Below are 27,323 nucleotides of genomic sequence, written 5' to 3'. Positions count from 1 at the left end.
CACCGTGCGCTTCTGTGTCATGACGCCCTCCATGTATGTGTGGGCAGATGTCAAGTTACTGGTCCGTGCAATGGCATCAGGCCAGCAGCTGCCGTGTGGGATTATACACACACACATACACACACACGCACACACAAACATCCCTCCCACTCCCCAAGGTGCCAGAATGTCCCATTTTCTAGAAAATCCGGATGGTTCGAATTTATGTAAAAAATATCCTGATGAAGGGGGGCGGGGGGTGAGGGGAAAAATGAGCTGATACCAAGGGCTCAAGTAGAAAGCAAATGTTTGCGAATGATGATGGCAACAAATATACTAATGTGCTGGACACGATGGATGGATGTATGGATTGTGATAAGAGCTGTATGAGACCCCAATAAAATGATTGAAAAAATTTTAAATAATAATAGAAAATGATGATGGCAACATATGTACAAATGTGCTGGACACGATGGACGGATGTATGGATTGTGATAAGAGCTGTATGGAGCCCCCAATAAAATGATTTTTTTTTAATGTTTTTAAGTCTTGAGTTCTAAATGTCTGATCCTATTTTGAACGCCACCATGCCAACCATGAGACACACTGCCAGTCCTGGAAGACACAGCAGTGCCCCGCCAGAGGGCAGGTTCTCCTCCGAGAGCCTCGCCAGGTCGGGCTCTGCCTCAGCGTTCCTCTCTGTGAAGGAAATTCTGGGAAGATGGACCTAAGACCCTGGGCAGATGGTACCGGCTCGCACAGAAAGCCAGCACTGTCGAACACGTCTCCCCTGCGCCACACCGTGAATCCTCACTCACTCAGAGGCCCCGGGCCCCACCTACCGCGTCATTGATGGTCTCCGAGAACAGGGGCGACCGGTCCGAGAAGCAGGACAGCACAAGCTGGACCAGCACAAGGGAAAAGTAGACGTAGAAGGTGGCGTCTCGAAACACATCGACGCGGGCATCCTGCACACGGAGGAAGGAAAGATGAGGGAAGGGTCACTTTCGGACAGCAGGGTTCACAGGGCCCGATGACACGTTCTCTGCCAATCCCACCTCCACTGGAAGAAAGGCAGTCCCTTGCTGGGGGTCGTGCCCCCCCCAACCCCCGCCGCAGGTCACTACCACCTGATGAGGGAGCCCGGGTCTGTCTGCGAGTCGAACAGATCCCCGCTCCAAGCCTGGCTTGGCTCACTGGCCGTGGGAACTCGTCGGTCGACTTAACTGTCCCATGCCTCCGTTTCCCATCTAGACATAGGCATAGCTCATAGACGCCAGGGGCTCAGAATCAGCCAGGGGCACATTTGGAAACAGCTGGAGACACTTTTGGTTGTCCCAACTAGGGGGGCGGGGAGGGCACTGTTAGCATCTAATAGGCAGAGGCGAGGGATGCTGCCGCCCATCCATCCACGTGCAGGGCAGACCCTGACAGCCCACCCAGACTGCTGCAGCCCAGATGTCACTGGTGCTCAGGTGGATGCATTGGGTTGTGAGAACCCGTCAAGTTATTCACAGCGAGTCTGGAAAACAACCGCTGCCGCCATTAAAGGGGCTGCTGGGAGAGCCCAACCCTGCAGACTGTAACCAAAGCCAGGCTTGGTGCCACCGAGTCCACGCGGCGTCCACGCTGGCTCATGGAGACCCCTATGGGCTCCCGAGACTGCAACTGTTTACAGGAGTAGAAAGCCCACTCTTTCTTCCGAGGAGCTGCTGGTGGTTTCGAACTGACAACCATGTGGGTCGCAGCCCAATAAGTTGCAGGGCTCCTTAAAGGCTTGGTGTCTTTTCCCGTTGCCTGCTGAGCGCAGAGATGGCCGGGAATAACAGGAAGCCACTCGGAAAGTGCGTGCTCTTCCAGAGGGCCGGGTGCAGCCCAAGGCGGCTGATGTAAACAAGGGCTCCAGCCAGAGGAGCAGCTGACAGTGCAAGGTGACATGGGGACGAGCCTCGGCCCCCTGGGGGACCAGCCGTGCCACAAACACCGCTCCAGCGGCTCCCTTCCACACTTAGCTGTGCCTTGTCTTGCAGTTTCCGGCTGACAGTGGGTACAAGCACAGCATTTGCCTGCAGCCCCCATAGGATCCCTCAGAGCTACCCAGACAAGGGGAGCCCTGAGCCAAGAAGGTTCTAGAACAAAGGCTGGGGAGCCCCCTTCATGAAGACCCAGTCATGTGGGAAAATCCCCAGGGAGGAAGCCAGTCCTGTGGTACCCACCCCTTGGTGCCCATGGCAACACCTGAGTGCAGTGCACGTGGACAGAAGCAAGCATCTCTCCCCGGGCCGCTGAAGGGCGGTGCAGGGGGAGATGACCACTTACCTCTTTTAAGGCCGTCATGATTTTGGATCTCAAGATGGCGGCAGCACAGACCAGGGCTACCAGCCAGAAAGTGAGCATGATCCCTGAGGACTGGACGCCCTTCTTTCTCTCCAGCTGGATTAAGAAGGTAGCCAGCAGCTGGAAGAGAGAAACGCACAGCAGGCGCCCTAAGAACAAGCCAGAGCCCGCAACCCCACCCCCACCCCCACCCCCGAGTCCCAGCCAGGAGCCTCGCTGGCACAAGATCCATCCCGTCTAGCTGGGGGACCGTCACTGAATCTCTCTGTGCCTCCAGTACACAACTGAAATTTACCGAGACAGAGAGGCCCAGAAATCAGGGGAAGCTGGGAGCGAGCACCACTGAGTCAAAACCACAGAGTAAAACCTGCGGGCTCTGCCAGCCCAAGTGGGAGTAACCAAACGTTCCTGGGAAGTTCCATTCCCTTTTAATCCTGTTTTCCATGAATGTTTGGAAGCCCTCTCGTATAGTCTCTATCGCAACTACTCCATTCTGCCCTTGGAGCGGGAAGCAGCCATCGATGACACAGAAATACCGGGCTGTGCTCCCATGAAAGGTTATTTACAAAACTAGACCGCCGGTTGGTGTCTAGGCAGCAGCTTGCTTCTCCTTGACTTGTTGTTAGGGAGTCGGCTCCAACCCAGAGCGAGTCTGTGCACCCCAGAATGAATCACTGCACCCCGCCCCCCTCTGCCATCCTCACAGTTGTTCCTACGACTGAACCCATTGAGGCAGTCGCCCCGCCAACCCATCTCGAGGGCCTTCCCCTCTTTCGCTGCCGCTCCACTTCACCGAACACGATGTCCTCCAGGGGTGGGTCGCTCTTGACGCTATGGCCGCAGTGTGTATGACGAAGTCTTGCCATCCTTGCCTCTAACGGGCACTCTGGCCTTCCCGCTTCCAACACAGATTGGTTAAGCTCCTTGACGTGGAGCTGAGAAGACCAGGGTTCAAATCCCAGGCATGACCGTGACTGGCTACTCCGCATTGGCCCATAGAACAAGCCACTCTCGTCTGCTGAGGGCCTGCTACGCTTGCCACGTCACCACCACCACGGCATGCCACCCCCTGCAGCTCCCTAAGGGGATGGGGTCAGGAACCTCGCTGGTCCTGAAAGGAAGGCTCGCAGCGAGTCGCATCTACCTATGGTCACAGGTCTCATCAGAAAGGCGCGCAGTCAGAACGGTGATGGAGAGATTTTATTTCCACTCCTGATCCTTGGGACTATTACTTCCATGTCACACTTGAAACAAAGATTAGGAGTGAAAATCTGCAACAGAATGACTTTTGCTTGAAAGAAGAAAACACACACACACACACACACACACACACACACACACACACACACAAAAGAAGAAACACCAAGGCCAAGCCCAGCTGAGAGCCATGGCTGGTCTGAGCCAGACTCCTGGGGAGATGCCTGCCCCTCCCAATCCCTCCTCACTCTCCAGCAGCTCTGCTGGAAACTTATCTGTCCTTGTCTCCCTCCCTATTTCCTCGGTGCGGCCCACCTCCCACGCTCCCCTCACCCAAGCCACAGGCAATGCCCGGACCCAACCGCCCAGGCCCACAACCCGTAGGCATGCTGCTCACTTGGCCCAGCCCCCAGACTCTCATGCTGACACAGCGGATGAGAGTGGCTTGTTCTATGGGCCAAAGCGGAATAGCCAACCCCACCCCTGCCCCAAGGTCAGAGTCAGAGTCAGGAGTGCACACGTAGGAACAGCACATCTTTGCTCAAAACCTTGCCCCGAGGGCTGGGGCTTTATCCTGGGGCCACCCTGGGCCCTGTGACAAAGGTGGGAAGCGTTCACACCTTTATGCTCGCCAGTCAGTTCCTCCCATGACAGCTGCGAGCGGCAAAGCAGAGCTAATGCCCAGGACACCCTCGCCACCATCACTGCATACATGGCCGGTGGGGCGGGCGGCTGACAGTGTCACTGCTATTTAGAAGTGGAGGAGCTATCAAACCCACTGCTAGCTCTCTAGCCTGGATGCATGAAGAATGCCGTGAGCCGCCACCGAGTCAGTCTGCGATTCACGGAGACCCTAGACACCACTGGGTCTGACCATCGGTCCGTAAGCTCTTCCCTGGCTCGTGTGCAGAAGAGATTGCCAGGGAGTTTCTCCTGGACCATCTTCGCCCAAGAGTTCTGCTGAAACCTGTCTGGCAGCCCAGCCGCACCCAAGCCTCCACTAACGGACAGGTGGTGGCGGTGAATGAGGGGCCCTCGCCAGGAATTGAGGCAGGGTCTCCCACCTGGAAGGTGAGAAATTTGACCACCAGGCCACCGCTGTGCTCAACACGTTAACACAGAAGCACACGCGTAAACACAGTGCCCTTTGGCCTTGAGAGAAGTGTATGTGCTTGTCTTCTAAAAGCTCTGTCCTTCAAGGCTGGGTAAACTGCAGGCAACGAGGTCACACCATCAATTACTACTCAGCAATTGAAATACAGTCACATTCACTAACCTGGCCGACCAGCAAACGCTAAGGTGCCATGTTCAAGCCACCTCAGAGGGCAGGGCTATCCTTGTGGAACAGCTGGACAGAAAACAGACAAGCGGCAGCTGGAGGGTGGGCTGACCCCAAAGGGGCAGCTTTAGGGGACACCCGGGGGTGCAAGAACTGACCCCACAGTTCTGTCCTTGCAGCTGTCCTCGCTGCTGCACCTGGTTAAGTTCTGTGCACAAGCAAAAGGCGAGCTGTCCTGTATGTGACTCAAACCTCAAGTCCAGATACCAACGTGCCCGACACCGCCTTCAGAGGTACAGGTACGTGCATATGTGTCTCCCACAGTCAGTCGCTCGGGAGGCCCTGGGACCTGCAAACACACTCGGCCGCTAACCAAGAAGGCGGTGGTTCAAGTCCATGCTGCGGTGCCTCCAAAGAAAGAGCCTGGCAATCTGCTTCTGAAAAAGCCAGCCCCTGGAAACCCCTGTGGAAATGAGAGAACGCTGCCGGGGAGACTAAGGAATTGCAGTCGTGAAGGCGTCAATCTTGCCCAGAGTCGTCTGTGGATACAACACGATCCCAATCCAAACTCCGACAGCCTCTACACAGGCACGGAACAGACAGCCCTCCGCTTTCTAAGGGCTGGTGAGAGACCCCAAAGAGCTAAGGCCATGATGAGAGAGAAGAATGTAGGAGGATTCACACGTCCTCGTTTTAGAATATATTCCAAAGCTACTGTCATCAGAACTGCCTGGAAAATCCCCAGCCCCTCTGCCCTGAACACTGTGCTGAGAAAACAGAACGTTCATGAACTCACAGAAGTCAGAAAACTCCCCAACACACACAGGAGTATTTTATAGTTTGGGGGTCAAACCTCTGTACTGTAATATTTGTTAAACGAAGTAGGAAACATTGAAGAAATATATTTTGAGATTAAAAGAAAAGAAGTAAAACACTAGCCTGGTGCAAGTCTACCAATGAGCATGGAGTGAATGGGAAGCTCAGAAATCAACCCACACATCTAGGGCCAGAAATCAACCCACACATGTAGGGTCAGAAATCAACCCACACATCTAGGGCCAGAAATCAACCCACACATGTAGGGCCAGAAATCAATCCACACATCTAGGGCCAGAAATCAACCCACACATGTAGGGCCAGAAATCAACCCACACATGTAGGGTCAGAAATCAACCCACACATCTAGGGCCAGAAATCAACCCACACATCTAGGGCCAGAAATCAATCCACACATCTAGGGCCAAATGATTTTTGACAAGGGTGCTAAGCCCAGTCAGTGGCGAAAGAAGAATCACGTCAATCAATGGTACTGGGAAATTGGGTTCCCCAAGTGAAGGAACATGAAACCGGATCCAGGCCTCACACCACACACAGAAGCAAAATTGAAAATGAATTAGGGCCTCGGTATGCAGAACTAAGACCATGAAATTCTTAGAAGAACCAGCAGGGGCCATGCTATCAGGCCCAGCTCTCGATGATGGATTATCGAATAACATTACGAAAGCACAGCAGGAGCTAAAACACACCTCAAAGCAATAAAAAAAACTTCAGGTTTACCAAAGAGACTTCACTATCAAGGTCAAAAAATGCAATAAAGAAGCTATGGGATGCAAGAATACCTCCGGAAACCATATACACCTGACAAGAATCTCATGACCACATACATATCAGACTTCGGCAACTTAACAACCAAAGATAAATAACCCACTCCTAGAAGGCAAAGGGCTTGAAAGGACAACGTTCTTGAAAGAAGACATCTGCCCTAAAGCAGCCCCCAGATCCCTGAAGAGACACTCAGTCCTCCACCGCCACAGAGAAGCAAGTCAGAAAACAGGGGAGCCAGTGGTCTGACGCCCACAAGGACGGCTAAGACGGAAAGAAACCCACATCAGCAACAAGACAGAAGAGAAGCAATGCTTGTCCACTGGTGGTGGGAATGCACACTGGTCCAGCCACTGTGAACAAGCTAGGGCAGCTCCTCAAAGTCGAAACCGAACTACCACGTGACCCAGCCATTCATTCCACTGCTCGGCACAGACTGAGAAAACACTGAGACTTGTAAGCCAGTGCTCGCCGTCAGCAGCATAGTCTCAACAATAGGGAAAAAAAGGAATTCTCCTAAATGCAAGAAGACTTTGTTCTAATAACCTGGCACTCCGTGATACTCACCTTCCCGACAATCACCGAAGATGAAGCGGGTGCATAAGCCAGTGTGGTGAAGAAAGCTCATGGTACCCGGCTATCAAAAGATATAGCATCTGGGGTCTTAAAGGCTTGAAAATAAACAAGCAGCCATCTAGCTGAGAAGCAACAAAGCCCACATGGAAGAAGCACAGCAGCCTGTGTGATCATGAGGTGTCAAAGGGATCAGGTATCAGGCATCAAAGAACAAAAAATCCTTTCATTGTGAATGAGGGGGAGTGCAGAGTGGAGACCAACAGGTCATCTCCTTACAGAAGGGTCACGGGAAGAGACGAGTCAGAGTACAGTACATCACCAATGAAACATACAACTTTCCCCTAGTTCTTTAATGCTTCCTCCCCGCCTACTATCATGACCTTATAAATCCGGCTAGACCAGACACAGACAAGAGCTGGAAATACAGGGACCCAGGACAAATAAACTCTTCAGAACCAATATTGAGAGTAGCGAAACAGGAGGGGAAAGGGAAGGTGGGGGGAGAAAGGGGGAACCAATCACAATGATCTACATATAACCCCCTCCCAGGGGGATGGACAACAGAAAAGTGGGTGAAAGGAGACACAAGTCAGTGTAAGACATGAAAAAAATTTAAATAAATTATCAAGGGTTCATGAGAGTGGGAGGGAGTGGGTAAAAATGAGGAGCTAATACCAAGGGCTCAAGTAGAAAGAAAATGTTTTGAAAATTATGATGGCAACAAATGTGCAAATGTGCTCGACACAATGGATGTAAGTACAGATTGTGATAAGAGTTAAATGAGCCCCTGATAAAATGATTTTTAAAATAAAAATAAAATAAAATGAATTCTTTTTAAAACCAACACCACCATCACCTACACAGCACAGTTACTTAAACTGGAATCAAATGGGTCTGTCCTGGTTTATGGGCTACCCTGGGCAAAAATGGCCCAGCTTTGCCCTCCTTGCTAAAAGCCGGCAAAGCAACACTCCTTGTCTGCCCCTTGTCCAGACCCAATTATGGGGCGCTTGGTGTTCCCGGCACAGAACCAAACATGACACTTACAGGCCAGCAGAGAGGTGCTATGAGGCCAAACAGCCCCACAGGTGAACACGGTGCCCCAGTGGAGAAGATAGATTGCAAAAGCAAGGGTCAGGTGGCCTGGGCTTGACCCCCGGGCTCCGTGGCTTTACTGGCTGTAGGCCCTAAGGACATTCCTTCCTTCCCTTCTCTGTGCCTCAACGTGCTTGACTATAAAATGGGGATGATGAGCAGATACACTCCCTCTTCTAGCTGATGTGAGGGTATAAAGAGTTAATAGGGACACGACACGGTAAGCTACTGAGATGCACGGAGCTATCTGACCCCAGTGTGTCTTTCTTGACTCATTTTTAATCGAATTTGCCAACCCGCTAATCCATCTTCTTGCTTCACAGAGCTGCTTGTCCATCTCTTCCTCCTCCTCCTCCTCCTCTTCCTGCCTAACATGCTCCTTGTACCTCCCAGACTTCCGAGAACAAACCGTTCTCTCTGCTCAGTGCATCCTGCCCCCAAGCCCCCTCCCCTCCTCCATTAGCAGGCCTACACTGTCTGCCTCCGAGAACCTTCCGGCCTGCACAGTGCAGGGCCCTCCCGTGGACACAGCCTGGACTCCAGAGCTCTGCAGGCCGTGGTCAGGACAGGACGCGGGAGTTCATGCACTGCCCTTCACCGAGGCCTTCATGACGCTCGGGGGACAGTGGGATGCAACGATGGCAGAGTTTCCACACCCACATTTTGGGAGCTGTGCTACCCAGAGCAGGGCACATCACGTCTCCAAGCCTCGAGTGCCCCGCCTGTGAAATGAGAGAGCAAAGCAGCCAGACCTCAGGTCAGCAGGCCAAACGCTTGCAATGTGTCAGCTACACATAACAGACCCGTTTCCTTGTCTGTATCTCCTTCCCACGGGCAGGGCAGGGTAGTGTCTCTTCATCCTGGCATTCCCCACACCCTGAGCCAGTGCTTGAAAGCTCAAGAGGCTGCTTCACCTCAAGACCATTAACCTCAAGAAAGAGAGGAGACTCGGTAACCACAATAAGACAAAAATGACATGAGCTGCTCCGACTTGGGGTCAGGAGGCCAAGAGCGCTGGGCGGGGACTGTGGGGGTGGTGAAGGGCTAGCACTTCCCACGTAAAGACTGCAGCAGCCTCTCACTCTTGCGGGCTCTTGCCAAGAAAACCACCTCTGCGCGCAGGGCTGCCGAGCCTCGGGGCTTCTCAAGAGAAGCTGCTGTGCCTTCTGGGTGGCTCCAGTGCCACCTTCACTTGGCCAACTGCCCTCACTATGGTGGCTCTCCACCTGCCTGCCCCGTCCCGCTCACACTTACCATGGTAATGCCCAAGAAGGTTGGACTAACCAGCAACACTGGGGCCAGGATCGTGCCCCGACTTCTTTCCCAGAAAGAGTAGAAGAGGTCTGCCCAGCAGACGATCCACAGCAAAAACCCCAAGGCCTGCAAGAGATGCACACACATGTCTGACAACCCTGAGCACCCAAAGGCCCTCCAGACAAAACCACTGTGCGGCTCACTGACGTCAAGTCTCTCCCAACTCACGGTGACCTTGGCGGATACAGGAGAATGGCCTCTGGTGACCTTGGAGGACACAGGAGAATGGCCTCCAAGTCCCTATGGCTGTACATCTTCATGGGAGCAGGCGGCCTCCTCTGTCTCCAGCAGGGTGACTGGTGGCTTTGAACCATCCACCTTGTGGCTAGCCGCCTAATGCTTAACCCACAAGCACGTGGGGCAATTCCCTGCGTTTGCCTGCCACCAGCCCCATGGCATCATGATAAAGAAATGTGTGGCTCTTCAGCGCCTATCCACACATGGTTATTATTCTGACTTCTAGAGAAAGGGACTCCCAGCCAATCATGGTGAAACGAAAGGTCAATTTTCATCAACCACCCTCCCTGACCACACCGCCACACAGGCACCATGCTACCCCCCCCCTCCGCCCGCCAGGACTTACTGTTTTGGCTTTGTTGAGATGTGTCATCTGGATGTAGCCCCGGTCGTGCCGGGAGAGATAGAGGAAGTAGCAGGGGAAACAGGCCCAGAGGTAAAGACAAGGCACCCATGAGAGGGCCGTGTTCTGAAAGCACTTGGTGAAGTCGGGGTTGCTGGTGTGCCACGTGAGGTTCCAGTCCTGGGGAGACAAGCAGGCCAGGGTCAGCAAGACGCACCTCCCCCCCAAGGGGAACAGGAGAAGGATCGGCAGCCAAAAAGAACGCTAAACGACAGCGGGTCTCCTTTGACAAGCTCCCAGCCCAGTGGCAAGTCCCAGTTTTGTACAAAAGATGGAAAGTGCCACTCAGAGGAACTGGGACTGTTCGTCGGGAACGTGAACTCGAGGACTCTATAGCAGTATGAATCACCCCTTCTTCACCATCAGCACTACCACATCAGTGCAATCAGCACCGCCGTCATGGCCATCATCTCCTCCTCCTACTTAACATACCACCACCGCCGCCACCACCAATATCACCACCACCACCACCACCACCAATATCACTACCACCACCGCCACCACCTCCCCCCTTCACTGACACCACCACCATCACCTTCTCCATCATTGCTAACACCAGTATCACCACCACCTCCTCCATGATTGCCACCACCACCATCATCATCATCATGATGGAAACTCCCAATCATCATCATCATCATCACGGAAACTCCCAAACTGCAATTCCTCGGTGTCCCTCCCCATTCCCAGTGCTGTCTCTGAGACGTTGTAGAGCCAGGGCAATCAGGATCTGAAGTTCCTGAGAGTGGCCATGAAGCAATCCAGCCTGGGAAATATTTTGGTATTGATTGTATTTGAGTAAGCTCCCTGACTGAATGAACAGCAGAGATCAGAGTACACTGCCCAAGAATAAACTTCGAGCAGCTTTTAAGAGTTGGTCACGGAGACGTTCAGTCCTAATCTGACCCGATCACTTAGCGACTCGGCTTTGGGGCCAGGTCTTGTCCTCTCTCGACGTCAGTTCCCCATCGTGCACATGAACAGGGTAGATGAACCAATTTGGCTCACAGGGGAAGCGCTTCCCAAACCACAGGTATCCTCCGCTGCTTCGCCTTCAGCAGCGGGGTGGGGGTGTGGGTGGGGGTCTGGTGTGTGGGCTCACACTCGTCACCCACAGACAGGGACGCAAACCCCTACCATCAAGTGGGTTCCGATTCACGGCGGCCCAAACAGGGCGGAGAAGAACCGCCCCTGTAAGTTTCCAAAGACTGTGGCGTCCTCACCGGAGGAGAAAGCCTCATCTTTCTCCCGTGGAGCAGCAGGGGTTTCAAACTGCTGACCTTGTGGTTAGCCCCCAACACGAAGCCCACAGTGCCAGCAGTGCTCCACCAGGAGGTGCTCTTGCCGCTCTTCTCTCTGACTCGCCTCCTGGGGAAGGGGCCCACGGCTGACGACGGAGTGAATACAATACAACGGGGCTTCGAAAGAACCTCGTGATCTTCCCGTGCTGCTTTCCCGGGAGCTTGGAGAAGCCTCTCACACAGGAATCCAAGCTCCTCCTCCCCGCCCCCAGCAATCCACTGGGGCAGAACCACCTGGCTCTGCGGTCAGGTGAATCTGGACTCAAATTCTAATCCTGATGTTGTGTGGCCCAGGGAGAGCCACTGAACTTTGGCATGTGACCCAAATGACACGGCAGCCTGGGAGGGCTGAGGTGGGACTAAGCAGGGCAAAGTATGCGAGGTGCGTGGCATGGCCTGGGTACAGGGACAGGCAGCGCTGGCTGAATGCGTTGGCTCCAAAGAATGGCTCTGGAGGGTTTTCAAGGCTGTGAACTTTCTGAAGCGGGTCACTAGATCTGTCTAGTGATTTTATTTGATTAAGCTCCCTGCATGAATTCTGTTAAGGAAACATCACAGAGCTCAGAGTACACTGCCCAAGAATAAAGTTTGAGCAGTTTTTAAGAGTTGCTAACACCTCTGAGTTTGAATCGGCCACCTTTCGGTGAGAGGTCACTTAATCATCTGTGGCACCTCGGGCCTTCTGGTGGCTCTAGCAGCAGACACCATAATCATCCCCAGTCATCTCCCCCCCACAGCAGCAGCAGCATCCAGAGTCCAGAAATGTCCAGGACAATGGAAAGTCAAGGAAGAAAATCAGTCAACAGGCGTTGGGGGCAAGCCAGGACTCGGAGACTCCAGGGAAAGAGATGGTCTACAAAAAGCTTACCAAGGAAGGAGCCTGCTTGCCTGGCAGCAGGAAACTAGAGAGCAGCAATGTTCACTTCCTGCTCAAAGCCAGATGTCGGCCCTGCCCTCCAAGCCCATCTGCACAGGAAGAGGGCAGACGGAGAAGAGATTAGAGGACTTTCACTGCTACAGGAAGCAACCAGGCAGTCAGGCACCGGGGCCACCCATCCTGCTGCCCACACTGACCCCCCCCCCCCTGCGCTTGGCAGAGTCTGGCGAGTCTTCTCTATAGGAAACCCCTTGGCAAGGAGGTCATTCCCCTTCTACGTGGACGGCTGGGGCGAGAGGTTTCAAATGCTGGGGTCCTGAGAGAAAGAGAGAGAGAGAGAGAGAGAGAGAGAAGGAAGAGGTGGGTCACTAAGAGAGCCCATCACCCATGGCTCAAGGGACAATCCCGGGCCAGGTCTTCCCTGGGCTCCGCCCAATACGTGCAGCTGGCTGGACCATCTAGCCTGGTGGATGGATGGCTGTTCTTAGGTGCTGCACTGGCCCGAACCCCACCTGTCTCCCCTGGGTCCATGTCCCACTGTAGGACAGAGTAGGGCCGTCCCATGGAGTTTCTACAGATGTAGATCTTTCCGGAAGCAGACTGCTACCTCCCGCTAGTAGGTCCGAACCTGTGACCTTTCAGTTAGCAGCCCAGTGCTTAACCACCACCACCAGGGCTCCACTTGAGCTCAGGGGAAGGGAATCCTGGAAAGGACACGCATGGCTCTGCGAGGAATCTGGCCCCAGGAAACCACACTAGAGCGCCCTGGAAAGCACCTCCCCCAGCCCCCACACCTAGGCTTCTCCTCCCAGGAGAACCTCAACTGCTGGGCCACCCTTTGATGTCGCCCTGTGCTCAGTCCTTGCTGGTGTAGTGGTTACGCGTTGGGCTGCAAACCCAATCCCAGCTGTTCCAAGCCACCTGGAGGCAGTTCTGCTCTACCCTCTATCGACTCGATGGCAGCAGGGAGCTTGGTTCTCAGAGTGCTCAGGGTCTCCGGAGTCAGCGCTGGGTCGGCTTGGCCAGCAGCTCTGTGCTCCGTACCTTTGGGTCCCCCCTGCCTTCCTCTTTCTGGGTGAGTGCTCACAACGGACAGATAATAACAACACCTGCTAGGCAGGCACTGAGCTCAGGCTGCACAGAATCACCCCCGCGCAGGAAGCAGCCCTGCCCTTGACCTTCCTCATCTGTCAGGCAAGGAAACGAGACGCCCGCTGCCCTCGTGGCCCCCATAGCCCAATTTCTCTTCTGGGGTAACAGTCCCCCAGACCGTATTGGAAAACCGCCCCCCTCTCCACTCTGGGCCAGGATGGTCCCAGTCCTCACACTTCAGGGCTGAGTCCCACTGACAACATCCAATCAGCAGCGGAGGAAACCAAACCCTGACCTTCTGAGGCCCTGGGTGGACCGGTGACCCGATCATTTGAAGGAGAAGCACCAGGGGCTGGGGGCTGGGGCTGGTGGTGGAGCCAGGGCCAACCCAGAGTCTGAGGACAAAGCTAGCATCGGAAAAGGCAGAGAACAAAGAAATTGTGTTTGGGGGTCACTGCGGGCTGTCGAGGCAAGCTCTGCCGCCGGCCCACCTCACAGCTGCAGTGAGCTCTCTTTCCGCTGCACGCCAGTTCAAAAAGAGTTTGCTCTCGCAGTGCAAACAAGGGTTAGCGGAAGGGTCAGCCGTTTGAGCCCAGCAGTCCCTTCAAGGGGCAGTTTCTGAAACCCTGTGAGGCAGCTGTATCCTGTCCCTTCGGGTCCCTGGGAGTCCGGTCAACTCTACAGAAACAGGCTGGGTCAACACAAGCGGGCAGCACGCGTTCTGACCCACGGGGCCGACTTGGTCTCGCCTCTTCCAGCATCTGGGGGCCGCTAAGGTCCCACCCGGAGAGGCACAGGTGGTTTTCCCTTGACTGCTAACCCAGAAGTCGGTGGTTCACACCCACTCGGCGGCACCGAGGAGGGCAGCCTGGTGACCTGCTTCCCCAAAGAACAGTCAAGAAGCTGTTCGGTGAATTGGAGAGAACTCGGCAGTGGCCACTGAGCTCCTTGAATGGGGGCTCCTTCCCCAATCTTCAACGCCAGCATCCCGGCTAAGTCCTTCTGGTTTCTCTCCTCTGCCTCCCCTGACAATGAAAAGGGCCCTGTGACGACGCTGTCCCCCCTCCCCCAAACACCCAGGGCAATCATCCACTCTCACATCGGCTGATGAACCACCTCGATCCTTTTTGCCTGGTGCCTAACCTGGTATCTTTAGGAGGGCATTGCTCTGCCAACCACACACCCCTCAGGTTTGGTCCGGTTCATTCTACTGACCTTCCAGGAGAAAGAGCACGTGCCGGCAAGCACGGCTCGAGACAACCTCACACACACGGCCCCTGCCGGTGACGGATTCAGCCCAGCCGGGCTTGTCATGAAGTGCGCACGCAGGTGTCAGGTGTCTAGTCACCCAGGGCCTCGGCGCTACACGACTCCCACATCACTACTTCTGCCTGGCTGGCCCAGCATCCAATATGAGACGGCACCGCTGCTCTTTGTCCAGGGAGCATCCAGGGCCGTTCAGATGGACGGAGCCCCAGCTCTGAGCCAGTTCTCATGCTAGCGGTGGGCCTGGCCACCCACCAAGCAGGTAAGTTAGTCAACAGCTCTGCATTCTGTCCAGACCCCTGAGTGCTACAAGTGGATTGCTCCTCTTAGCCGGAAGGTGGGTGGCCTGCATCTAACCCACAGCGCTGCACAAGGCCTGGTAATCGGCTGGCCTGAAGTAGCGCGACGGACCCGCTGCACTCTGCAACACATGGGGTGCTCAGCAGTGAGACCTGACTCAAAAGCAACGGCGTGTCTTGGTGGGCGTCAGAATCGAACCGAAGGCCAACGGGTTTAGGTTTTCTTGTTTTCTGAATATAGCGATGTCCAGGTCCCTGGATAGTGCGCATGGTTAGAGTACTCAGCTGCGAACTTGGAGGCTGGAGGATCAAGCCCAGAGCACAGGCCTTGTGGTGCCTCCAAAGGGCTGCCGTGGAAACGCTGCAGATCACAGTTCTGCTCAGACATGCCTGGCGTTGCCAGAAGCCGGACAGGGCTCAGTGCCAACAGTTGTGTTTTATGTATTTATACAGGGCTCAGCGCCAACGGTTGTGTTTTATGTATTTATTTTCAGATGTGATATCCAACAGCAGGTAGTGAACTGAGGAAGAGTTAAGGGGTGAGCAGTTGTTATATGACATGGGGGCATATGAATTATTAAGGGTTCATGACAGAGGGAGGGAGGGGGAATGAGGAGCTGACATCAGGGCTCAAGTAGAAGGAAAATGCTTTGAAAATGATGATGGCAAGATATGTACCCATGTGCTTGACACAATGGACGGCAGATGGATTGTGATAAGGGCTATACAATCCCCCAAAAAATGATTTTTAAAATTTTTTAAAGAGGTTAAGGGGGGGAGACCCACGGTGGCTGGGTGGAGGAGCACTCCATGTCTTTTAGTAGGTGGGCACACAAGGCCTCTCCACCCAAATGAGACTTTCGCACAAATGCCAACCAGAGATGAAGAGATATCTCTAGCTTCTCCTATCTCCACCGAGGAAGAGTGAGGGGGTCCCTCCAGTCTACTCGCAGTGAGGCCCTGTTTCAAACCTGATTTGCCTCCGACAATTCTGGGGGGAGGCAAGTCCGATGAAGTCACCCATTTCTCAGATGCACAACCTGCGTCCTTGCCACAGAACCTGCACGTGGCAATCCCGGTCGGGAGTTTGAGTCCCGGTGGAGAAGCCCCTGGGTGCCTGAAGCGCTGCACTTACATGCTCCACTGCAGCCGTGCCCCCTGCCGCCATTCACGGCAGCAGGAAACAGCGGGGTGTGCACACACAGAAAAAGTTCTCTTAGAAGGGAAGAAAGTAGCTGCCGTAGCCACAGCTGCTAACAGCAATAATCTCCAGGGGCAGGGCTGCCCCAGGGGAGGGAAGAGACTGTTAGTTTTTGTTATTTTTCGCACTGTTTTATTTGTTTTTGCTCTGCATGTATTACTTCTAAAATAATCATAAAGGTTCCCACTGTAAATAAACAAACAGCAGCAGCAGCAGCAGGAACTTAAGAGGAAAGATTTCTAAAGGCTGAGTTGGGAGCAGAGAGAAAGCACACATGGTCGGGTGCCAATAATCACAGCCGCGGCTGCCACTGCAGGCCAGTGCCAAGTGCTGGCCGAGAAGGAGTCCCTCTGCTGTCGTTGATAGGGGCTGTCCTGTGGGGTCTGCCTCCCAGAGACCCCACAGACTGAAATACCACCTGCTCGGTCGGCGCCCATCATGGCAAGCACTGCGTCAATCCACCTCCGTGACGGTCCTCCTCTTTTTCGCTGACCTTGTGCTTCTTCGAGGGAGGAAGACGAGGCCGTCCGCTCCCATCAAGGATTCCAGTCTCTGGACACCCACAGGGGCAGGTGTTCCCTGACCTGCAGAGTCTCCGTGAGTCAGGATGGACTCTGGCGGCGAGTTTAGTTTTTATGTGTTTCTCTACTTTACCAAGCGTGGTGTTCTCCTCCAGGGACTGGTCTCTGCAGATCACGTGTCCAGAAGCACGTGAGCTGCAGTCTCACCAGCCTCGCTTCTTAGGAACATTCTGACGGTTCTTCTTCCAACACGGATTCGCTTGTTCTTCGGGAGGTCACGGTCATGGCCACGGTGTTTTCGATACTTCCCCACATCGTCGTAATGCAAATGCATCAGTTCTCCTGCAGTCTCCCCAGTTCCCTAGTAAAGTCAGGACTAGTAAAACCTCCCTTATTCCAGGCTAGGCTTAGGATGCCCAACAAGTTGACATGCAGAATCTAGAAGCTGCCAAGTGGAGACGTGAACTCATTGTGGGGGGGGGGGGGGCAATGCCGAGCTCATGGCTCGAGGCCCCCGCCTACACTGAAGTCAAAAAGCCCAATCGGTGCCATCAGGCCATCTCCTGTGTGCAGAGTAGAATGGTGTTCCCTGGGGCTGTCGGCAGCTGGCTTGTTCAGAAGTAGATCACCAGGTTTTTCTTTCAAGGAACCTCTGGGTGGAAACTACCCTTTCAGTCATCCCCTAGGACTCCCACCACCACCTACCACCTGACGAGGTGCTTTTAACTAGGGCCTTTGCAAGGTCACTGTGCAGAAGGTCTGGGCCCAAGCCACTAGGACTGCCGGGTCTCCTCAGCAGAGATGCCTGGGAGGTGGTCAAGTTCATGCGGAGCAGAGAATCAGGGCTGACTCCACCAGCTGCCCTCGGGTGCAAGATGTGAAATAAAGACACAGGCTGTGAGGTCAGGTTCCTCTTTCTACCAAGTCACAGATGCATGCCGCAAAACAAGGCTGCCTGGCTTCAGCACTACGGATTCTTCACCTCAAAGTCACTGCCGAGTAGATTCTGAATCAGTGCAACCGGACAGGACAGGGTGGAACTGCCCTGTGGGTTTCCAAGACTGTTAACTCTTCACAGGAAGAGAAAGCTTTATCTTTTTGCCTTGGTGGTTTTGAACTGCTGACCTTGTGGATTGCAGGCCAAGGGCCCCTTCCACTGACACGTAGGGCTCGTTAACTCTCTATTTGGGGGTCACTCCTGTACACTGTCCGATGCTTGGCATTCACAGCATCCCTGTTCTCCCGACCCACCAGATTCTAATAGCAGCTCCTTCCCCAAATGGGCCAACCACAAATTGCCTTCAGATGTTGCAAATGTACCCCCGCCCAGGGGAGTGGGGGGACAACACCTCCCTCAGGGCACTTCCCCAGCCCTCCGTTTCTCATCTGTGAAAATAGGAATGATTCTTGCCCATTATAATACCAGGATTAAATGGGCTGACCCACTTCACGGGCTGGCAACCAAAAGACTAGCCAACAATGCACATAGACCAGGTCACATTCTTTCATTCATTCATCCATCCATCCATCCATCCATCCTACAACAGCTATTTATAGAGCACCTACTATGTGCCCGCGCCTAAGCTAATCCTGTAGCTCAGGTCACAATCATCCATGCATCCATCCTACGAAAGCTATTTATAGAGTGCCTACTATGCGCCAGTGCTAAGCTAATCCTGCAGATACAGGGATAAATAAGGCATGGTGCTGTCCTCTGAAAACCCAGAGTTCATTACAGATGGGAGTTTGTGAACAAACATACGTACCCAGAGCACGCGGGCTGTGACAAAGTGATACATGAAGGAGCTGCGCAGACGAGGGGCATGGGTGTGCGTGTCTGTTTAGTGTAGGGAACATAATCCACACATGCATGTGCGCCCTTAAGTGCAAAAGACCCCTCTGAAAGGAAACCCCAAGAAACTGAGGGTTCACTTCCAGGGAAGGGAGGTTGAGACTGGGATGTGGTTGGAGGGTGTTTTCCCAGAGAATACCCTCGCTGCCTTTGAGCTTCACCTGCGAACCAGGGCCAGCAATGGAGTCTACCTCACCTGTGCTGAGGAAGGAAAGAAAAGCAGCAACTACAGGGAACCCTGGAAGCCCACCCACTACTCATCTCTTAACTCAGTTACCGAGTCAGCCTCTCCCACCTGCACTTCCTCCCCTGCAAACTAGGGCCACCGGATGGATGATCGACACGAAGGGGACTAAGCCTTTCCATTGCTCCCTGGCAGCATCTAACTGGTACCAATGACGTCGGCTGGGATTGACCAAGTGCGGCCGAGGCAAGGGCTGCTGGCTCCGCATCTGCTGGCCATGAGGGGACAGCTCTTGCTGATTTGGGGTTCGAACCACAGGCTGCGGTTCATGCTGCTGCTGCTGCTGATGATGATGAAGATGATGGTGATGACCAATGGCAACTACTCTCATCACCCGCCTGTCAGTGGGCTGCACTGCGGTCGCTTGGGTGCTGCGCCGCCGCTGGAAGATATGTTAGCAGTATTTCAAATACCGCAAGGGCCTCCCGTAGTGCCCAGGCTTCAGGGGAGCCTCCAGGCAAAGTGTGGCTAAGAAGAAAGGCCGGGCGGTCTACTTCCAGAACTGAGCCAGTAAACATCTCATGGATCGCAAGAGGGCATGTCATCATGAAGAATCGTCACTGGAAGAGGACATCCTGTGTCGAGAAGTAGCCAGAAGAAGGATGAGAAGGATGCAGGAGCACGACAAAGCCACTGAGAGGACCACCCATACCAAGGGCCTGCCTGCCCTGCAGGGCAGAGGGGAGAGGCCACTGGCTGAGTGAAAGGCCAGATTTAGAACCAACCCAGGTCTGGGTTTCCTAACACAGGGGGTGGCTGTGCATCGAGGGAAAGCTAGAGGACGGAACATTCCGAGGCCTGCAGTGAGGTCAGGGCCCTACTGGGTGCCGGGCACGGATCCTGTTTACAGACAGCATGGGTGTGCAATTCCCCACCGCAGGCCTGAAGAGGAGCCAGCGGGAGCCCAAGTCTGCGCTGCCCAACCCAGCTGGTGGTGGCCGATGCCGGAGAACTGAGTCCACTCTCACCCTCTACTGCGCAACGTCTGAAATCATCTGGAGGCAGCCTCCGGCCTTACCCCTAACCCCCAGAAAGTGGTCCAGAGCCCAGGCCGCCAGGCTGCCTGCCTCCGTGAGAAGGGAGACAGATGGTTGTGAGCAAAATGTTCACGGTGTCCGTCTCAGGCAGGTGTTCACGGTGTCCGTCCCAGGCAGCTTGCGGCAACCTGTTCGTCACTCTCGGGCCCTTCCACCCCCATCACACCAGAGGAGCCAACACTGGTCCGCGCTCCCTCCATCCAGTCTGTCCTCCCCTCAAGCTCCTCTCCAGTCACGCCCCCTCCCTACATCCTAGAGATCTTGTATGCCCCAGACCCCCGTTTGGTCACACATTCCAAGGCTATCTGTGAGGACAGACCCAGCCACACTCTAGACGACTCTTTATTGTGGACTAGCAATGGACAGGGACAAAGGCCCTGTCTTGCCCTTCCGGAGCTCCGTGGTGACAGATGGTGAGCAAGACAAAGCAGCGATGAGACTCAAAAAAAGCACTGCTTTTAAATTCATTCCGACTTGTGAGAAGCTCACGTCACAGCGCAGGATTGCGACTTAAGACTTTCTCAGCTGCCGTCTCTACAGACACAGACAGCCAGAGGTCTTCCTTCCGCAGATCTGGAGCAAACAGACCTTCCCTTCCACCAATAGTTCAACTTGAGAAGGATATACGTATGTGTGTGTGCACATGTGCATGCGTGTGTGTGCATGAGAGGGGTTCAGAAAGTTTGTGGGAAAACCTCAATCTTTCGTCCCATTTTCCCATAAACCCTTGGAAACATGCATATTTTAAGATCTGTTTTTAAGTACAATGCTCTCAGTGATAGGGTAACATCCACCCATGCGCGCAGAAGACCAGGCGATAGGACTATTTTTCAAATTCATCCATGAATCGCAAAGGCCAAACATGAAGAAACTGAATGTGTTTTTTGCCAACTTCTGCCGTATGACACGATGCACTGCCCTCGCAGATTCCCTCGGGAGCCACTCCTGGGGTTGTTGCCTTTGTTGTGGAAGACACTTTCACGCGATTCAGATGCGCATGTTCCAAGAGGCATGCACTGGTGGTGGAGCACGTTGACCACATTTTGTCTGGAAGGAGCCCATGCGTGTGGGAACCGGAGCCCATGCGTGGCGATAGGTTCTGACATACTCTGGTGATTTAATCCGGCGCCTGCAGGCTGCCGCTTGGACCGTGGCCCACCCTTTGCTATTCTGAAGCACAGCACACTGAGCCCCCTTAGGAATTACTTCTTCAACTGAAGAACGCATGAAGTTCACCTTGGCCAGGCCCGAATGCAAGGAGAGAGGTCCAGGGGGCAGTCAATAGCCCGGCCACGCACGTGCACGCTGTACGGACAATGATAACTTTTAACCTGTGATCCCTAAGGGGATTCAGCCTTTAGAGTCTCACTAGAGGAAAGAAATCTCTATGCCTTAAAGTGACTAACTGTCCCACCCAATGTCTGCTCCCTGGAAAGCACACACAGTTAAGCGCTTGACTGCGGCCAAAATGCACGCAGAGGCACCTGGGGAGGCAGGCTTGGAACTCTACCTGCAGAGATGACAATCTGGCATACCCACTGGCCCTCAGTTTCCCTGCCCCGAGTCAGAGGTGACTCACGGCAACTCGGATTTTGGGGGGAGGGGCGGGTTTGTCCTCTTTGGGGTGTCTTTCCCATCACACACTGGCTGGGCTGTGGCTAAGGAAGTCCCACGAGCTCCTTTTTCTCCAAGGTGCCCCAAACTGTAAAGAAAAAAACCTGTAAGGCAGGGGCAGCGTCTGAAGTCTGCAGAGGTCATTTCGGCACTGTGAGACACACACCCGGGGCGACCCGGCCGACTTGGCAGAATGAAAACTGGACGGCACCCGCCTCAGTACTTGGAAACAACTTCAAGCAAATTCCAACGAATGGAAGCATCCAAAGTCAGAGAGAAGGCAAGCCTTCCAGATGCCCCTCAGGCGAGAGACTGGCGTGACCACCCCCGTCACCTCAATGGAGGTGAGTTTTCTTGCGTGAGAAGTAACTGGAGCAGACACTAGCGTCCGCCCACTGACACGCTAGTCCCTGGCTCCTTCACCCCGCTGGCCCTTTTCCCACCGGTCAAACAGAGCTAACCGCAGTGCACCGCTTTGGAAAACAGTCTAGTGGTTTCTGAAATGGCTAAACAGAGGTACCCAGGACTCGGCCAGGCCACTCCTACACGAAGATGCCAGGGAGTCTTTACAAAATCACGGACGCTTTATTTTAAAGGCTGTACAGAAATGTGAAGAGACCGTTTGGGGACATCTCCTCCAGCAAGGCCGACACTTTCTGACGTCGGCGCTCCCATCCCTCCAGCCCTTTTCCCACGGGCTCCGCACTGTTTGGTTTACCCCACGTCAAAACGGCAATTTTGGCGTCTGCGGGGACTCGGATGTTCCGTTTTGTGCACGGCAACAAAAACAAATCAATAAATCTGAAGAGGCAAGGTCAAGGCTGGAGGGTGGGTGGGGTAAGCTTTCCCAATGAAATTCCCTTGCTACCCTGAAGAATGACTAGACACAGCACTGTGCTGGAAAGCATCTGTTCTGGGTGCAACTTTCTTGGCTGCGGTAGTTGAATGATTTGATGTCAACTGGACACTCCTGGCTGGGCGTGTAGTCAGACCTGTCAGTCAAGACAGTCTGGTGTGGTCTCCCTGGGGACATTGCCTTGTCTTAAGGAAGACCCTTCTCTCTCGCTCCCCATTCACCGACCTCGGATCCACTAGAGTCTGCACCCACCAGCCTGTGATCTCCCCACAGTCTGCACCATCGCCAGTGGCTACAGGAGTCTGAAGAGGGACTTACTGAACCAGTATTGGACTTACGGACTTGAGTCAGACTGGGCTGGGCTGCTTCCTTGATATAGCATTACTTCTCGATATAAAGTTCTCTCTTACACACTTAAGAGTGTCACTGCATTTGTTTCCCTCGTCAAGCCAGCCTGACACCCTGGCCTTTCTCTCACCCAGTTTCCCAGTCTCCATGACTTCTCTGCCTTGATTTTAGGGGCCCCGCAGATCCCCTGGCAAGTCACTGCTTACACTGGACCTGACAGTGGTTCTCAACCTGTGGGTTGTGACCCCTAGGGGAGGGGTGTTGTCAAAAGACCCTTTCACAGGGGTTGCACGGTTCGTAACAGTAGCAAAATGACAGTGATGAAGTAGCAACGAAAATAATGTTATGGTTGGGGGGTCACCACAACATGAGGAACTGCATGAGAGGGTCACGGCCTTAGGAAGGTTGAGAACCACTCTTTTACAAGGTACTTTACTGAGACGAAGACAGAGAGAGCATATTTGTAGCCATCCGCCAATGGCGGCAACTTGTTTGAACACACTTAATTCAGAACAGAGCCAGGAGTGTATAAACTCGATCCCTAGCAGCCACGCTTTCTTGCGTACCTTGGTATATATCCAAGGGAACTGAAGAAATACAAATGTCACACAAAACTGTGTATATCGTTTATAAGCACTGAAAAATTGCATACAACCTAAATGCCTATTCAGTCACAGGTCCACGTCTCGTGTGGGCCTGTGTACAGGTATCTGAGTTACAATGAATCTATTATGATGTATCTGTGTTACAACAGACAGCCCTTAAAACAAAGTATTTGGTTTTTTACATCTTATTGTTAGTCATTGGTAATACATACAGTGTGCGTTTTATGTGTTATTTCCAACCTCCAACAAGAACAGATTTATAAAGCTACCGATCATAAAAAAAATGGTAACACAAAAAGGGTTCTCCAGCTCCAGAGACAGAGTGATTAGAGGGGGCTTGCCAACAGTGGGCTTACCTGGGGCTGGGAAATGCAGAGGCTGTAGGGTGACAATGAAGGGACACCCTCTTTCTGGGGTGACAGAAATGGTCTAAAACTGATTGTGCATTGGCCCAACCCTGTGAAGATATTAAAAACCACCGTGCCAGGCACTTTCAGTGCATATGAATTATGGCATATGAATTATCTCTAGAATAGAGCTGCTTAAAAAGCAGCCCCTGACCTCTAGGGTTGTGAGGAGAATTAAAAGAATGAATCTGGAGGCCAGTACTTGACTCAAGTCCTCCCTCAACGCAAGAACACTTTGTTCTAATGATCCGGCATTCTGTGATGTTCACCTTCCCGATATGATCACTGAAGACAAAGCAGGTGCATAAGCAAATGTGGTGAAGAAAGCTCATGGTGCCTGGCTATCAAAAGACATAGCGCCTGGGGCCTTAAAGGCTTGAAGATAAACAAGCGGCCATCTATCAGGGAAGCAACAAAGCCCACATGGAAGAAGCACACCAGCCTGTGTGATCATGAGGTGTCAATGGGATCAGGTATCAGGCATCTAAGACCCAGAATATAATCATACCCAAGGCAAATGGGGGGGGGGGTCCACTGCCCATCAGTAGACAATTGGACATCCCCTCACAGAGGGGTCACAGAGTAGAGATGAGTCAGTCAGGGTGCAGTATAGCACTGATGAAGCACACAACTTTCCTCTAGTTCTTTGGTGCTTCCTTCCCCCCACTATCATGACCGCAATTCTACCTTACAAATCGGATTAGACCAGAACATACACACTGCTACAGATAAGAGCCTGCAACACAGGGAATCCAGGATAGATAAACCCCACAGGGCAAACAATGAGAGTAGAGATACCAGGAGGATTAGGGGAGGGTGGGGTGGGGGGGATCAATCACAAGGATCAACCTAGAACCCCCCTCCCAGGGGGACGAACAGAAAAGTGGGTGAGGGCGATGGAAGATGATGTAAGATATGAAAATAATAAATTATCAAGGGTTTGTGAGGGCGGGTGGGGGAGGAAATGGGGAGCTGATATCGGGCCCAAGTGGGAAGAGAATGCTTTGAAAATGACGATGGCGGCATATGTGCAAATGTGCTTGACACATTGGATGAATATATGGATTGTGATAAGAGATTTAAGGGTCCCCAATAAAAGTATTTAATAATAATAAAAATAAAAGAATGAATCTATAAAAACATTGCCAGGGCCTATAACAGGTACTATAAGATGTTAGCTACCATGTATACTTGTGTATAAGCCGAGTTTTTCAGCACACTTTTAATGCAGCTTTTGTGATAAAATTAAGTGCCTTGGCTGATTCTCGGGTCGGCTTATACTCAAGTATATATGGTATATTCTTACAGCATAAAGGTATCTGAGAAAGTGATCATAAGTGATTATAAGACCAATCGATCTAACATCTAGGAGGTAACAGGGAGTGGTGGGGACTGCGGCAAACCAGAGCATAAGTTCTATCTAGAAGCCAACTCACTCCCCGGCACCAACCACGTGCTGCCACATCAGAATGCGGAGTCGGGGTGCCACAACTAGGTTCATTTTTAAGAGGAGCCGGTGCTCTGGAATTTTGTCTGAAATGTCTTACTTTTCAACAACGGCACTGCTTTTCCCAAAAACTCAATTGGGTCCAACTGGGGTCTTAAAAGCTTATGAGCAACCATCTACGGTACGACTGTTGGTCTCTTGCCATCCGAAGGAAAGGTGATAGAGATGAGACTCAAAAGGCATGGAAGCAATTAGTGCGATGTACTAATGGACTATTTAAGTATCAGTCTGCACAGCCCTGAGACCAGAAGGACTAGATGGTGCCCAGCGACCACTGCCAACTGGATGGAAAAGGATTGCCTTTGAAGGTCCTGGGAAGAACAGAAGAGAGATGCGGAGCAAAGCTCACACTCATCAAAGAAACAAAGCTTAGCAGTCCAATAAGAAACTGATGGGACCCCCCCCCCCCACGAGCCAGGCCTCAGCACAATGTTAGCATCATCAGCCATTAAGACAGAGGGCAGCGCTTACCCCAGGACAAAGTTCAGAGGGTCAGGAAAGAAGAGAAATGAAAACAGGAAGCGCTCAGGGGAAGTGATGTAAGGGATGACACAATGAGGGGTGGCAACGGGTGGTGAGCTGAAACCAGATGCGGTGAACTGCTGAGTGGACAGCTGGCGACCTGCTCTGCAAACAAACCTCCACTCGATTTGCAGTAAAAAGTGCAAGGAGAAGAAAGCTTCTTAAACCATTCCATACGTCTGGAGCAAACGGTGGCGAGAACATGAGTCCTGGTGACCAACAGCTCTGGTCCACATGCTGGCTTTGCCACCCAGGCCTAGCCAGCCTGGCCCGTCCACAACTGTGCCCGGAAGACCCCCGCTGCGTCCTCCCCAAGACAAGCACAGCCATGGCTACTTTCCAACGTCATTTTAAGACCTGAATCCACACATCCCATTGCTTCACCACCAACCACTCTCTGGCACTAGTGTTACCATTTCGCAGGAGACGGAGGCTCAGAGAAGTAAGGCAACTTGCCCAAGGTCACACAGCCAGGGAGCAGGAGCCTCCAACACAGGTAGGCTGGCTCCTGAGCTGCCTCCAGGAGCGGATAGAGAGCGACGCATGCGGCCGTGACTGCTCCATCAGTGAAGCTAGCGTTGTGATCATGCCCACGTGGGGGATCAGGACGGGCTTCCTGAGCTGCGTGAGCTGTGGGAAGGGCCAGGAGGCTAGACACACCCGCGTCCAGGAGCAGATAATGACCTTCCAGAGGAATACGCAGCAGGGTCGCGGATCGTTGGTTGGGAACTCAGGGAGTGGAAGTGCATGGACAACGGGATTAACGGAGTTCGGGGAAACCAAGCTGCAGTTAGGTTCCCCACAGCAAATGGGCCGCATCACCCAGACGCCTGCGAACGCTCCCAGAGATGACGAGACTAAGAGGGGACCATTTCCGCCTCACCCTTCTTCCCTTCGCTTGAAATCCACCCAAAATGGAAAATCCTAGTCATCTTCAATCTCCACCCCAGCTCTCCAGCTCCGTCTCCAGGCCCCTGCCCTCCAAACAGAAGCCTCGACTCTGTGCCCCACCCCGACGGGTGGACCCCGGGCGGCCGGGGGAGGAAGAGCTTTGCTGAGCACTGCTCTCGGGGAAGGGCAGCAGGAACAGGAATCTTAGGGGGCAGTGAGTTTATATCTGATGAGGAGGGGGAGGGGAGCCACACATCCCAAAGAATATGAACATCTCCATAAAACATTTTTTTAAAAAAAGAATATGAACATCACTGCATGCTACAAGTAGAAGTGGTTGGATTGATGTATGATTTGCTGTGTATAGTCTCCAACAACAACCAAATATGTATGTTTTTAAGAGCCCAGGCACTGGAGCAGCAGATTGAGCTCAGCCCACACCACCACTTCCCGCTGGGTGGCCCTGGGGAAGTCACTGCCCGTGCAGAGATCAGTTCCCTGGTGTGCGTTTTACACTGTTTCCATTTGGAAACAATCCCAGCAGGGATCCACTCTGTGAGATCATGTCTGGCCTGAGGGATTCGATCCTGCTGCTCCTTCCACTGTAGGGCATGGCTGGTTTGACTGGTGACATCTCCCTCCTTGGTGTCATTGCTAGATTCTATACACAACCGCTAGTTCCACGCTGCTGACGCCTCCGGGAGCTGTATGTTCACTCTTACTCTGGGGTTGGCCAACAGTGATTGGCACAGTCTGGTGGAAAGATGGGACAAAGATGAGGCTTTCTACTCCTCTAGAGACTTCCAGTACCAGCTCCATGTCACAGATGTGGAAACTGAGACAAGGAGCAAAATGGCTTCTGGA

General features: G+C 53.1%; 1 protein-coding gene across 2 annotated transcripts in view; it reads right to left on the bottom strand.

The window, feature by feature from the left end:
* The window catches only part of ABCC1 (ATP binding cassette subfamily C member 1 (ABCC1 blood group)), a 154,153-nt gene that overhangs the window by 99,693 nt on the left and 27,137 nt on the right, over positions 1–27,323 (bottom strand). For both annotated transcript variants that reach the window (XM_075564550.1, XM_075564551.1), the window contains exons 2-5: positions 9,963–10,139; positions 9,320–9,445; positions 2,299–2,436; positions 822–947 (exon numbers count right to left, since the gene is read on the bottom strand). In XM_075564550.1, the coding sequence (XP_075420665.1) occupies positions 822–947; positions 2,299–2,436; positions 9,320–9,445; positions 9,963–10,139 (567 nt within the window). The remainder of the gene's footprint in view (positions 1–821; positions 948–2,298; positions 2,437–9,319; positions 9,446–9,962; positions 10,140–27,323) is intronic.

The sequence above is a fragment of the Tenrec ecaudatus genome, chromosome 12 (assembly GCF_050624435.1).
Source record: "Tenrec ecaudatus isolate mTenEca1 chromosome 12, mTenEca1.hap1, whole genome shotgun sequence".
NCBI lineage: Eukaryota > Metazoa > Chordata > Mammalia > Afrosoricida > Tenrecidae > Tenrec > Tenrec ecaudatus.
This window is presented reverse-complemented; position numbering and strand designations above follow the sequence as displayed.